The 15473-nt window shown below is 39.9% G+C and overlaps 1 protein-coding gene across 1 annotated transcript in view; it reads right to left on the bottom strand.

The window, feature by feature from the left end:
- Positions 1–15473, bottom strand: part of pik3c2b (phosphatidylinositol-4-phosphate 3-kinase, catalytic subunit type 2 beta) — a 168403-nt gene continuing 152930 nt past the window's right edge. Inside the window, exons 30-33 of the mRNA XM_072278776.1 lie at positions 8970–9051; positions 5679–5785; positions 4343–4468; positions 1–3633 (exon numbers count right to left, since the gene is read on the bottom strand). Of these exons, the coding sequence (XP_072134877.1) occupies positions 3451–3633; positions 4343–4468; positions 5679–5785; positions 8970–9051 (498 nt within the window). The 3' untranslated portion in view covers positions 1–3450. The remainder of the gene's footprint in view (positions 3634–4342; positions 4469–5678; positions 5786–8969; positions 9052–15473) is intronic.

The raw sequence follows: 15473 nt of genomic DNA, 5'->3' as shown, positions 1-15473 counted from the left end.
CAGCATTGCGCATCATTCAGAAGTAAATTACTTACAGGCAAAAAAGATCTGCAAACAAATCTTACAGTATAACTTCCATTAGTTAATAAAAAGGACATTTCAGTACAAGTCAGTGGTGGCTTTCCTTATGTATAAAGGTAAACCCAAACAAGACGGGAATTTCACGAAGTTTCTTCCTTAGCTGCCTCTGAAAAAGGAACTGGAAGGAAGGATACAAGTGAGGAACACTGTGAGTTAGAATCTCCATCCCAACAGAAACAATGTCCTTGTCAGTATCCACTACTGAGCAATACAGAAAGTGGCAACACAGCAACCGCTTGCTTCAAGCAGGAATCAACAAAGAGGCAAGATGTGCAACTTCATCTCAGTTCCCGAGATTCAGCAGTGAATGGTGTCTTGCTCATGCACACCCTGCAATACAAGGAGGGCCATGCTTTCCCTGTGCACAGCATTACCAAGTATGACATCAGGTTCGTATCAGTCAAACAATGAAGAAACTAGGGTAAAGTGCATTCATTGTTGATGCTCAAAGGTCCGCTGAATCACCATCCCTCACTCACACTCATTCCCCATACCCCCACCACCAAACACTTTAAGTGCTGAGGTCACCAGAGGAGCGGCAGCACTTGGTAGCAAATGACTTGCAAATGATTTGATCTTCACCTTAGTGCTACTTAGAATGGAGAGCAAAGTTCTTTTGTTTACCCAACACTGTATGCCATCCTCTGTGCAAACACTAGGTAATAGAGGCATAGAATAACCCCCTCCCTCCACAAAAAGCTGCTCTCAGGCAGGGAACCAAATGAACATTTAATCCGAGAGCAGCAGAATTTTTTCAATTAAGAGGATTCAAGCATTTGGACCAAGGTGGGTAAGTGGAGTTAAAATTCAGATCACACATGGTCTAGCTGAAAGATAGGCCAGAAATAAGGAGCTCCTGTGCCCACTCCTATCAACTATGCCTCTCTGTAATGGCAGCAGCCTATGGAGAACACACATAGATACAAATTGACCTGTTGACATAATATTGCATTTCCAATAGACTTTTAACTTTAAGAGAAGTGCTGAGGTCACCAGAGCTGCAACTTCACCAGACTTGATCTTCATCTTTGCTCCCCATTGAAGTAACATTGAGTTCAGCACTTTGTTTACCCAGCACCAAAAGCTGTCCTCTGAGCACACACTGGGTAATGGAGGCGTGGAATAACCTCCCCGCAAAGAGCTGCTGAGGCAGGGAACCAAATAATATTTAATCAGAGAGGGGCAGAATTCTTTCAGTTTAAGGCAATTCAAGCATTTGGACCAAGATGTGTAAATGGAGTTAAAATTCAGATCAGACATAATCTAAAGCAGGGGTTCCCAACCTTTTTTATGCTGTGAATCCCAGGTTGGGAACCACGGACTGAAAGATAGGCCAGAAATAAGGAGCTCCTGTCATCTGTGCCTCTCTGCAAAAGCAGCAGCTGATGGAGAACACACACAGACAGAAACTGATCTGTTGACACATTATCATGTGTTTAACTATAGAGAAGGTAGAGATGTTCCAAAACATTGAAAGGAATTAGAAGGATTAGGGTGTGGATGAGTGTAAATTCTCTCCAGCAGACGTTGAAAGTGGTCAAGAAACAGGGCTGAAGCAGAAACTCACAACACATTTAAAAAAATACTCAGATGTGCAGTTGAACATCTGCAGACTGCAAGTTCCAGATTAAGTGAGGAAGACGGTTTAGATCAGGTAGCACCATCTCCAGTGACCCAACAACCTCATGCTTGTACTTGTCCATAGCTCCACAGTATTATTTTAAATCTGGACAGGATTACGATCTGAGCGCTTGGGAGTCAAATAATTGGTTTTAGTTAATGCTGAGTCACTCTTCCAGGATTAACCCTGTAAAAACTGACCAAAGAAGGTAATGAATACACTTGGATAGATGTTCACTCACTCCACTGTGCGAATGATCGAACCTAATCTGATTAATTAAATGCAGTTGTAAGTACAGCATCATCTACAGACCCTATTAACGATTAGGGATCAGAAGGATTGTCATTTAGGTGCCAGTACCCTTTAATAATTCATTTAAACTGATCATGTGAATGGAATGACTGAATGTTCGCAGGCTTTTAGACAATGAAGGGTTGGGGAGATAAATCCAGTATCAGCTTCAACATTGTGTTCATTGTGGAGAAGAGACCAGTGATAAGACACCTGACCTCTCTGTCCCTTGCCATCCCCAATTCTCCTTCTCTCCCTGTTGTCTTCAACAGTGTATTCAAAGTCTGTACAATTGCACCAATATCTAACACAGCTGAAATCAAATGATGTTGGATAGACTGTGAACTGAACGCGGGTTGTCTTTGCTGTGTCTTACCTTTCTGGCCAATTGATGGATTATACACCCTGCATTATTTCATATGCTTTTTATACAAGCACTTGGCAAGAGAACCCTAGCATATATGAAGGAGATTATCATTATTTTCCTGATTTGCAGGACAAATAGACGAGCTCACTCAGGTAATCAGATGGTTCAGCCAAAATTTCCTGTAGTTTTGAATTTGCTTCAAATACAATTCTAACCAATGGAAGTTGTTTTTGTTTATTTCTACTCCTTAGGATGAGGAGTTATTGCATGAGCTTCTTGCTTTGCACCCCACCCACTAGTTGGTTCCGTTTTCTTCAGTGCAGCTGAATATTGAGTGAGTGTTTTACAGGCAGCTAACCTGGGAACATCAGTTTAGTGCTCTCACCCAAAACCAATCTCAAATTCAGTGCGCTTTGCATGGTAAGACAGTTTCACAGGTTGAACGATCCACTTCTGTTCTCATGTTTTGTGATGCCGTATTACATACATTGGGGCGACTTCACCCCACAACGTTTTGTTCGCAAGGCTTCATTCACGTCTCGAAGCCAGAAGAACTATGAACTATCCACTTCCCACCTGGGGATATGAGAGAGAACAGAGTAGCAGGAATACAGTGAGTCGACATAAACTCTCTGTTCTGCTACTTTTCTATTCGTGAACTTTGATTAATTCCTGGAGGGCTTACTCCTTCCTCTTGCTTAAGTTTAGTGCAAAAAAAAAATTGAAGTAAGTCCTTCTTCACGACATGGTCGCCCACAGCACAGTTTAAAAGCATATAAACAGTTCAAATATTTACCTTCATTTTCATAGTGTAATAATACACAACTTGGGAGCAAACCATTTGCATCTCTTGACGCATGCAACATCACGCCCAGTAATCCTTGGGACAGTGGGCAGTGTCTCTTCAACACGTTCCAATATAAAGAGGCTCAAAAATATTGTTTGAATATTTTAACCTCGTGTCCGTTCACAAATAAAATTGAAAAAAGAAACACAAACTGTTTATTCCTTGTTCTGCACCCATTATCCCAATCCTGCAGAGGTCCAACAGGCAGCCCTTCATGACGTAATCTGAATCTCAGAATTAAATTCATTGTGGGGCTGTCGATCCCAAGTGGTACCAACCAACCATTTTCTGGTTTAGATTGAAGTCCTTGAGGTTAATGTGCACTTCGCCAAGCATGATGTTCTCTCGGAATGCTTCCTCACTCAGCACACGTAAGTGGATAATCCGCTGCTGCACATCTCCTTTGGGAATGCCATCATACACCAACTGCAAAATAAACAGAAACGCACTTTTCAACAGTGATGCACAAGTACCAAAAGAAGATCTAAAAATTTTCTGGAGTTGACTGGCATTTTATTCCTCGTTTTAACTGAACATGCGCTGTGGAACTTTGAGTAAGTTTCATTTCAGAATACCAACTGCAGGAAATTGCAGAGCATTGTGGACACAGCCCAGCCCATTACCAAAACCAGCCATGGTCTCTGTCGATAATTCTCACTGCCTCAGTAGAGCAGTCAGCATAATCAAATACTCCACCCATCCTGAACATTTTTTCTTGTCCCCTCTTCCATTGGGCAGAAGATACTGAAGTCTGAAAACATTTATCATCAAGCTCAGGGACAGCTTCCACTGCTGTTAAGAGACTATTGAATAGTCCCCAATCAACCTTATGATCTTGCAACTTGTTGTTTACCAGCACAGCACTTCCTCTGCAGCTGTTAAACTTTACTCTTCATCCTGTTTATTCTTTACCTTGTTCTACCGCAATGCACTGTGTAATGATTTGAACCGTATGGAACACAAGCTTTTCACTGTATTTCGGTACATATGACAATAATAGACCAATTCTAATCCTGTTCACATTTCAACTTTGTGCCAGAAATTTAGTCATGCACATGTAAACTAGTGTACCTCCTTAGACTATCTTCAGGAACACCATGTTCCACATTGTCTTGGAGTATCTGCATTGACTTACCATTTCGTTATATGTTGGGTTACAAGTCTTTCGAGCCACTTTAGTCTTCCTTTTACTCGTTTTCTGTGGATCTGGCAGCAGGTAGATTTTGACATAAGGATCTGGATCAGTCCCGTCCTGCAAAACCTGTAGGATGGCAATGAGTTTCAGCACAATTAGTTCAATAATTTTGACTGTGACACAGAAATATTTAATGTGACATCTGGATAAATGCACGGATAGGAAAGACTTAGAAGGATACCAGCCAAGGTAGGCATCTTGATCAGCAGGGACAATCTGGGATGAAGAGCAAGTTTCTGTGTTGTATTACATACAATTCTGCAGAAGTAAGGACTCCATTCTAAAGCAAGTTGGTCAGATCCCTGCAACCTCAACTATCTATTTATTGAGATACAGGCGCAGAATAGGCACTCTGGCTCTTCAAGCCATGCCGCCCAGCAATCCCTCAATTTAATCCCAAGCCTAAACATGGGACAATTAACCTACCTACCAGCAGTCATTGGACTGTGGGGAGAAACCAAAGCACCGAGAGGAAACCTACATGATCACGGGGATAAAGTACAAACTCCTTACAGGCAACGATGGGAATTGAACTTGGGTCATCTGTACTGTAAAGCATTGTGCAAACCACTATGCTACCATGCCATCGGAACAGTCCTGTCATAATAATCCTTTAATTTGGAGGTACTGAATTGGATACCATCTACCTGCAAGCCTTTCAGTGAAAACTTAGCCTTATTACAAATAATACAAACAAAAATACTATATCAAGAACTAAAGGAAAAGTTTGTTTTCAATTAGACCATAAGGCATTCGTAGGAGCAGAATTAGGCCATTCGACCCATTGAGTCTGTTCTGCCATTCCATCATGGCTGATTTATTATCCCTCTCAACCCTATTTTCCTGCCTTCTCCTCATAACCTTTACTACCCTTACTAATCCAGAACCTATCAACCTCCACTTTAAATACACCGAATGACTTGGCCTCCATAGCCACCTATGGTAATGAATTCCACAGATTCACCATTCTCTGACTGAAGAAATTCGTCCTCCTCATCTTGAGGCTCTTCCCTCTGGTCCTAGACTCCCCAACTATAGGAAACATCCTCTCCATGTCCACTCTATGATAGGCCTGTTAGGCCATTTAATTTCCAGGCCGATGAGTAAGATTACAAAAACATAGTAATACATTACTTTTTCATTCAGATTATTGATCTGTCTGTTGTTCAGTTTGTTCTCTATTTTCTCTCTCTCTCTCTCTCTATTTCAAAGTTATTTGCTATTATCTGTAGTCATGTTCATCTGCCAATACTAAGGCGAACTGTAAGTTACTTACTAGGCCTCGAATGTGCATCACCATGATAAAAAGCTTATCGTTCTTGTACGAGATAGACAGCTTCACTTCCCCTCCGACCTTGCCCATAGGTGGTGTTGGTGGTCCATCTTGGATGTGATATAAAGTAAACATAGATCAAATTTTAATACTGCACCCAAACAATTACAATCCTAGAACATTAACCATTTAATATATAAAGCTATGAGCTTGTTCTCTTCTTGAGCCTTGCTACCCCAAAATGGTGCCTTGAGCCCTGCTAGGATCAGTTTCACTGTAGTGACACACACACACAAGACTGCAGATGCTAGAATCTGGAGCAACAAAGAGCTTGCTGGAAGAACTCAGCAGGTCGAGTAGCATCTGTGGTGGGTGGGGAGACTGGTGTAAATGAATTGTCAATGTGCATATGGAGATTGAACATCACTGGTTCCAACAGGAGAAACAAGTTTTCACAATTCTTGTGATCACCAGTACTGATTTTTATTGAGGATGTGTGTGCGTAATAGACAGTTTATATGGTAACATCTGATTACCATATGTACTAGCATCTTTTCCCCAGGACTACAGTAGCATGTATTTAAGGTGAGGGGGCAAAGTACAAAGGAGAAGTAAAAGACAACTTGTTTCTACAGGTGGCTGACTGGAATGCGCTATATGGGGTGGCAGTAAAGGCAGACACCATAGGAACATTTTCTTAGATAGGCATATGACCATGCAGAGATGGAGGGACAGGGTTAATAGAACATAGAAGAACAAAAAACATTACAGCACAGTACAGGCTTTTTGGCCCACAATATACTTTACTTTATACTTTATTGTCACCAAGCAATTGATACTAGAACGTACAATCATCACAGTGATATTTGATTCTGAGCTTCCCGCTCCCTGGATTATAAATATTAAATATTAAAAATAGCAAAAATTAGTAAATATTAAAAATTTAAATTATAAATCATAAATAGAAAATAGAAAAATGGAAGTAAGGTAGTGCAAAAAAAAAAAACCCGAGAGGCAGGTCCGGATATTTGGAGGGTACGGCCCAGATCCAGATCAGGATCCGTTCAGCAGTCTTATCACAGTTGGAAAGAAGCTGTTCCCAAATCTGGCCGTACGAGTCTTCAAGCTCCTGAACCTTCTCCCGGAGGGAAGAGGGACGAAAAGTGAGTTGGCTGGGTGGGTCGTGTCCGTGATTATCCTGGCAGCACTGTTCGACCTTTGCGTCGACCTTTTAACTTACTCTAAGATCAATTAAGCCTTCCTGCTGATATAGCTCTCCATTTTTCTATCAACCACGTGCCTATCTGTAGAACTTATTGATATTCTAATAGTATACAGGAATAGAGGGATTAAATTAATTAGGAATCATTGGCTTTATTAGTTCAGTACAACATTGTGGGCCAAAGGGGCTGTCCTGAGCTATACTGTTCTATGTTTCTTGGACTTGGATTTAAACTCCACAGTTGCAAAAGTTTAAACTCTGGGTCATTGTCTAGGCCTCTGGACATTAGCCCAGTAACTTAACTCCCATAATTAGAATATCCAGTAATTCATTACTAATAGGTAGAAGATAGCAATCTTTGTTCATGTACTGAAACAGAAACATTTCAATAGCAGGAAATGTTTAAAAATAGAAGGCATCACTGAGCAACATGCTTCTATAATGTGCTGTTATAAGAAAGTTTCATAAATAGTTGCTATTTCATTGTTTCAATTAAACAGCACAGAGACGTTGAGAAATGATCAAGGCAGAAGACAGCTTACACCTTCAGGCAAGCAAAAAGGTAAGGCTGAATTGATTAGATTTCAGAATGAAACATAGAAACATAGAAAATAGGTGCAGGAGTAGGCCATTCGGCCCTTCGAGCCTGCACCGCCATTCAGTATGATCATGGCTGATCATCCAACTCAGAACCCTGTACCTACCTTCTCTCCATACCCCCTGATCCCTTTAGCCACAAGGGCCATATCTAACTCCCTCTTAAATATAGCCAATGAACTGGCCTCAACTGTTTTCTGTGGCAGAGAATTCCACAGATTCACCACTCTCTGTGTGAAGAAGTTTTTCCTAATCTCGGTCCTAAAAGGCTTCCCCTTTATCCTTAAACTATGACCCCTCGTTCTGGACTTCCCCAACATCGGGAACAATCTTCCTACATCTAGCCTGTCCAATCCCTTTAGAATTTTATATGTTTCATTACATCAGTAACAGTACATTACATCATAAAAAGTTAGTGAAGCACTATATAGGGAGAATAATTCACAGCAGCATACGCTAACTGTGAATGGGCACACTCTAGATACAGAATTCCACTGAAGGAGGCTTGAGACTGACCCACTGGAGGGGTGAATAAAAGGTGGAAGTTTAATAAAAACATTATTACAGATATTGGTGAGGCCACATTTGAAAGATTATGTTCAGTTTTGGTCACCTTGCTTTAGGAATGACACTATTAAGCTGGAAAGAGTGCAATGGAGATTTACGAGGATGTTGTCACGGTTTGAGCGATTGAGTAAAAGAGAGAGGTTGAGCAAGTTGCTACTTTATTCATTGGACTATAGGAGAATGAGAGATGGATCTTATAGAATTACGAGGGGTACATGCACACAATCTATTTCCCAGTGTTGAGGAATCAATAGCTAGAGAGCATAGGCTTAAGGTTTAATAGGAATCTGAGGGCCAACTGTTTCACCTGGAGAATGGTAAGTATATGGAAATGACTGTCAGAGAAACTAGTTGAGGCGGGTACATTAACAATATTTAAAAGTTACATCGATAAGAAAGGTTTAAAGGGATGTGGGCCAAATGAGGGCAAATGAAACTAACTTAGATGGGAATCTTGGTTGGCATGGACTAGTTTCAGCCAAACGGTCTGTTTCCATGATAAATCTCCTCATCTTGTGTATTTTATTGTTATTCAGACTCCTTGGATTTTTTTCATTATCCCAATTAACACAGTGTGAATATTCCAATGAAACATTAACATGTCCTCCAAGCCTCAAAGATGGCTGAAAGTAACACAGGTGACAATCTTCCCTCTCCAGCAGGGAGCTGCCTCTGTGTCTCTGACTTGCATTCTCTCAGGTTAGAAACTCTACACGTAGGTGTAGTGATTACAAACTCCTTCCTGTGTTCTATACAGGACACAGTTTTGGAGAATCAGCTACATCCTTATGTATGCAATCCATTATAGTTTCACTTGATTATGTTACTAGAAGCAAGGTTTTAAAAACTTAAGACTCAGATCACAAGCTGTCTAAATACATTTCTGAGACCCAGAAGCTGTAACACACCTGTTGGCTTTGGCAGCATGTTCCCAGTCATGGACTTGTCGTCCTTCGGGAGTGGGTGGAAGAAGGTGTACACCAGATCACACTAAGAAGAATAAAAAAAAGTGACATTAATATACTGTATGCCCAAAAGGTTCCAGCTCTGATGGTGGGTCATCAACCTGAAAAAATAAATATGTTTCTTTCTCCACAGATGCTGCTTGACCTTTAGAATAACCACAGAGTTTCTATTTTTTTGATCAAAGTATTTTTATTAACAAAGAAAAATAGCAGAACATATGTTATAATACAACCAACCATTTTATACCAGTTACAAAAAAACCCCCCCACCCCTCAATAAACAAGAAAAAATAAAACCAGCCAGACCAATCAAAAATAAATACAAAGGCCTAGTGTACATATAAAGATAGAGCACCTTACATATTCAAATAATTTTTTCAGCATTCATATTTTTGACAAAGCTTAAAAAAGGTTGTCAAGTGGTGTTAAATCTTTCAGACTGCCCCCTGACCGAATAGCGGATCTTTTATAATTTTATAAAGTACATGATATCTTTGATTCAATGTTCATATGTTGGAGGCGAAGAGTCTTTCCATTTGCACAAGATGAGCCTTCTGGCAAGAAGTGAACAAAAAGCGATGAGATCGATTTGGAATTTGCTGAGGTTAACAAATAGCACATCAAATAGTGCTATTGGCCAAGATGGTGTAATTAATAGTCCAAAAATTTTTGAAAAAGTTTCAAATATCAAACCTCAGAAATTTATTAATTTTGGACATGACCAAAATACATGGCAGAGTGTAGCTGGGGATTGTTTACATCTGTCACACATTGGATCAGGATCTTTATTAACCTTAGCCAATTTAACTTTAGACCAATGACAACCATGCACAATTTTAAACTGAACAACAACATGTCTAAGATACACAGAGGATGAATAAATTCTATGAATTGTTTTTTTGCCATATGTCATTTGGAATTTGTTCCTCAATATCCTCTTCCTATTTACGTTTTACTAAATCCAAATCCTCAGGATTAACTACATTAAGTAGCTCATAGATTTTGCTTACAGATTGTTTCGCATCAATTTTGCACTTAAGGACTGAATCTCAGAGCGATGAAGGGGGGCAGTAGGGAAAGCACTCAAGATGAGAGGCCATAAAGCTGCTGAGTTGTATATATCTATAGATGTGTGTCCTAGGGATCCCAAGTTTCTTAACCAGCTGTTCAAAAGAGGCAAGATTGCTGTCAATGTAGAGATTATACAATGAAGTGATACCGTGTTTAGACCAAATATCAAACGCAACATCCATTATTGATGCGTTGGACATGTAATTTTTTTGCTACTGGTGCAGCGAGTGAGAGGTTATTAAGTGCAAAATGGCGTCTAAATTGGAACCAAATTTTAATGGAGTACATCGCAACTGGATTCAGTGTGAAACTAGATATAGGTTGTGACAGTGGTAGTTTAGCATATATTACCGACGAAGAGGTAAATTGTAAGGATGACTTCTCCATAATCACCCAGCTAGAGCAGCAATATCATCTCTTGTCCAATATAAAATTGCTCTTATATTAGCTGATCAGTAGTAATATATAAAACTTGCAAGTGCTAAACCCCCCATCTTATGAGGCCTCTGTAGTATTTTTTCCTTTACTCTGGGCTGTTTTTTTATTCCAAATAAAACTTGATATTTGACTATTTAGGTTAGCGAAGAAAGTCTGTTAGAAAAATTGGGAGGCTTTGGAACATATATAAGAATTTGGGCAGGACAGTCATTTTAATTATATTAATCCTCCTGCTAAGGGAAAGAGATAAAGAATTCCAACATTCAAATTCCTGTTTAAGATTGGAAAGGAGATGTTGATAATTGGCTTTATAAAGGTCCTTATAATTATGTGTTACGAGACCCCCAAGTATTTAAATTTCCTACAGCTGATTCTAAAGGGGGTCACGGAAAAAGAAATTTCTAAACATGTGGTCCCAATTGGCATTAGTTCACTCTTTTGAAACTTAACTTTATAACCAGATATTTGACTGAATTTAGTGAGCAATATTGATAGATTTGGGAGACTTCGAGTTGGATCTGAGATATACAACAGCATATCATCCACTTACAGTGACACTTTTATGTTCCAAAGCTCCCCTCTGGATACCCTTGATACTAGCTGATGTTCTCAGAGCTATAGCAAGTGGATCAATTGCCACAGCAGAAAGAAGTGGAGATAAAGGGCATCCCTGTCTTGTTCCACGCTGCAGTTCAAAAAAGGATGGTATACAGTTATTAGTACACACTGCTGCCAGTGGGGACGAGTAAAGTACTTCAATCCAGGAGATGAATGTAGAAACAAAACCAAATTTTTGGAGAGAGTAATCTCTGGGATACTAGTTGCAGAGGAGTGATATAGTATATTTAGAAGATGTCCTATATTAAAAAAAGAGTACCAATTTCTTATAAAACCTGTTTGATCGGGTGAGATAATTAATGGTAAAATCTTCTCCATTCGGTGTGCCAGAACTTTTGCAAAGGTTTTGGTATCTGTATTTAAAAGGGAGATTGGTCGGTATGAACTACATTCAAGGGGGTCTTTGCCCTTTTTCAAAATTAATGAAATAACTGCTTGATGCATTGTGGGAGGTAGGGAGTGGGATAAAAAAAGATTCAAAAACAGATAATAGTAATGGGGAAAGTTGGGTGGAAAATTTTTTTTAAAATTCAGAAGGATATCCATCTGGGCCTGGGGTTTTCCACTCTGCATACTCCTAGTTGCTGAGTCTATCTCCAGAGTCGTGATTGCTTTCTCCAGATCAGCAGCTACATACGGATCTATATATGGGATGTTTAGCTTTTTAAAGAAATCATCTAGATCTGATGGGGTGGTGGATGAACCCGAGGAGTACAGTGATTGGTAAAAGCTATGGCAGCATGAGTTAATTTCTACATTATCTGTTTGTTTTATGGCCTGTGCATCCCGTATCTCAGGTATACCATGACTGGCCATTTTTTGAGGCAGTTGATGGGCTAGCAGCCTCCCTGTTTTTTCTCCATGTCCATAAGACTCACATTGTAACTTGGAGATAAGATATTCAGCCTCTTGAGTTGTTAATAGATTGTATTTGGTCTGAAGTAATAAACTTAGCAAAGCCGATGAGGGCGCTTGGCTAAGGACGAGGTCTAATTCCAGTATCTGATCAGTCAACTGTTTAATACGTTCAGTCTTTATTTTTCTCCGATGCGTGCAGAGTGAGATTATTTGGCCTCTTAAATATGCCTTTAGGGCCTCCCACACAATTAAGGGAGACATCCCTGGTGTTTGATTAATTCTCAGAAAAAATCCTATTTCAGAATAAATATACTTCACAAAACATTCATCTGAAAGGAGAGTAGGATTTAGCCTCCAAGGACGGTAACTTGGTTGTGTAGTAGGCATATGTAATATTAAAGTCAGCGGAATATGATGGGATATAACTACGGCTTCATAATCACACTCTGTTACAGAAGAGAGAAGGCTGGTGTCCATAAAAAAAGTAATCTATACTCGAATAGGAACCATGTACTGGGGAGAAAAAAGAGTAATTCCAAGAGGTAGGGTTACGAAACTGCCATACATCAGTCACTCCGTATGTATATCTGATTGACTGTGCTGACCTAGACATAGGGACATTCCTCGCCACACTGCGGTCCAAAATTGGAGAGAGGACACAATTAAAATCGCCTCCGAGGATGAGCTTATGTGTGACCATGTTTGGCAACTTGGAGAAGAAATCACTAAAAAACACATGGTCATCCCAATTCGGTGCATAAACATTGGCAAGAATAATGGGCAGCCCATATAGCTGCCCAGTTACAATTAAAAACCATCCAGCTGGATCAGATTCAACACTCGTTGCCACGAACTGCGTATTTTTACTAATTATTATAGCTGCTCCTCTGGCCTTTGAATTAAAATTTAGAGTGAAATACGTGACGAACCCATCCCCCTCTTAGTCGACAATGATCAGAGATATGCAAGTGGGTCTCTTGTAGGAATGCTATATTAGTCTTAAGGTGTTTCAAATGAGTAAATACCTTTTTACGTTTTACAGGGTGTAAGAGATCTAACATTCCAACTCACTAGTTTAACAGAGCACAAACACGAGGAAAACTGCAGATGCTGGAAATTCAAGCAACAAACATAAAAAATGCTGGTGAATGCAGCAGGCCAGGCAGCATCTATAGGAAGAGGTACAGTCGACGTTTTGGCCTGATGAAGAGTCTCGGCTGGGAACGTCGAATTTACCAGAGCAACCATTTGTCTGAGATGAAATATTATGATTAACCATGTGGAACTGAAGGAGGTAGATTATCACATAGATATCTCCCAATATACATAGATAGAAACAACTATAGGCCTATGTATGAAACAAAAAGAAATAGTCTGGCAATTTCCATACCCTCATCACTTACACAAACACGGTGAACCCAAAATCCTTTATTACCATATCCATACATTAAGTGTTTACTTGGGTGCCTTCTGAGCTAAATCAGTTTGAGCTCCTGCCCAATCCACCCTAAGTTAAGAAATAAGAAGAAAGAACAAGAGTAGCACTAGAAATTCCCCCAGCTTATAAATATCAACATTGTTTGGGATGTTAACACACACACACACACTATATATATATAGTGTGTATGTGTATGTGTGTATATATATGTGTGTGTGTGTGTGTGTGTGTGTGTGTGTTTTATATATATATAGTGTGTATGTGTGTGTGTGTATGTGTGTGTGTGTGTGTGTTTTATATATATATAGTGTGTATGTGTGTGTGTGTATATGTATGTATGTATGTGTGTGTGTGTATATGTATGTATGTATGTATGTATGTGTGTGTGTATATATATATATATATATATATAAATATATACATACATACACACACACATGCTCACAGCTGGTATTATGAATTTGCTAATTAACGAGGGATGACTCCAATTTGGTTTAAGCATATTGAAGGATTCAAAATAAAACCTAATCTTGAAAAGATTCCCCTCCCCCCAAAAAAAGCTTTAACATCTCAACAACAGCGACCACAGAGAAAACATATTTCCACGGCAAAAGACTAGGATAATCATAATACTTTTTCTGGGTACTGCAGGGAATTATTGATTCTGCAACTGTTTATGAATAGCCCAACGGAGTCACACATTTGAAAAATGCATTACTGGTCTGTGATCATGTTCTGTGTTTTGCAGCCGTGACGATATGCTCTGTTACGTAGACCATGGCTTCCTCCAGATTCAGAAATTCCGTCTCCATCTCGTTGTGTGTAATGTGGAGTCGAGCAGGGAACAGTATACCATATCGGATATCCGGCTGGTCACGCAGTAGTTTCCTGACATCCGTGAATGCAGCTCCAGCTTTGGTGTAGTCTGGAAAAACAGCGATGGGTTTCCCATTGTAGTTAAGCGGAGCCTGGTTTCAAGCTCAATGTAAAACCTTGACACAGTTCTGATAATAATGCAGTTTAACTACAATTGCACACGGTTTACTGCTGGGTTTTTTGATGTGAGACTTCGATGCGAGTGGTCAATAAGAATGTCTTTGTCCAGTTTAAACACCTCTGACAGTAACTTAGAAATGGATTACGTGGAACTTGACTCAGGCCCCTCAGCAACCCCCAAAATATGGATATTGCACTCCCACATCTTCACATTTATCACAAGTCCTTCAGCTCCTACTTCAGGGCGTTTACAATGGTTTGAAGTGATACCATTTCATCTGACCACGATGATATGCTGTCTTCCACATCTTTAACATTAGCCTTTACCTGGTCAATCTCAACTTGGGTCCGTGATGCATTGTTTGCTAGCTCGGTACTTACTACTTGCAACTCGTTTTTCAGGTAGTTGGAATCTTCGGTGAGGGCATTTTTCAGCTCGTTTTTCATGTAGTTGAAATCTTCGGCGAGGACGTTTTTCAGCTCTGCTCTTATCACCGCAGAGATGTCCGTTTTTAGCTCCAAGAGGAGATGAATCTTTAGGTCTTCCGTGTCCGTTTCGCCTGAGTTCATGCAGGGCAGAGTACTTGCGTGGTCATGGTCAGCACTTAAACTCTGCGCCGGGGAGTCGGTTGTCTTGGTGTTAGTGGGCCCAATGTATTTATATTTTCGAAGCTTATATGCCATTACCGCATGTCAGAGAACAAAGTAACTCTCGCTATATGTACTTAGATGACTTATTTACTTATTTTGATAAGGTTTGAAAGAAAGTGCTATACTAAATATAAAATAAAGGTGAGGCAGGAGCCCAGCCAAACACGCCTTACTCCACTGCTTGCTCACCCGGTCCCCCCAGAGTTTCTATTTTTATTTCTGCATATGAAGTGCTTTGCTTTTCAAGTGAATCTCTTCAGACCTGCAAAAAATAAGCATTGCAAGTGGCTGTAGGAAAGATAAGAGGAGGAAGTTCTCCTCACCAACTCATATTCCCACCAGTGCCATTCTTAAAATACTTCCATTTTTAAAATGTT

Source organism: Mobula birostris, chromosome 14 (assembly GCF_030028105.1).
Source record: "Mobula birostris isolate sMobBir1 chromosome 14, sMobBir1.hap1, whole genome shotgun sequence".
NCBI lineage: Eukaryota > Metazoa > Chordata > Chondrichthyes > Myliobatiformes > Myliobatidae > Mobula > Mobula birostris.
Note: the sequence above shows the minus strand (reverse complement) of the source record. Positions and strands in the feature narration are given on the sequence as shown.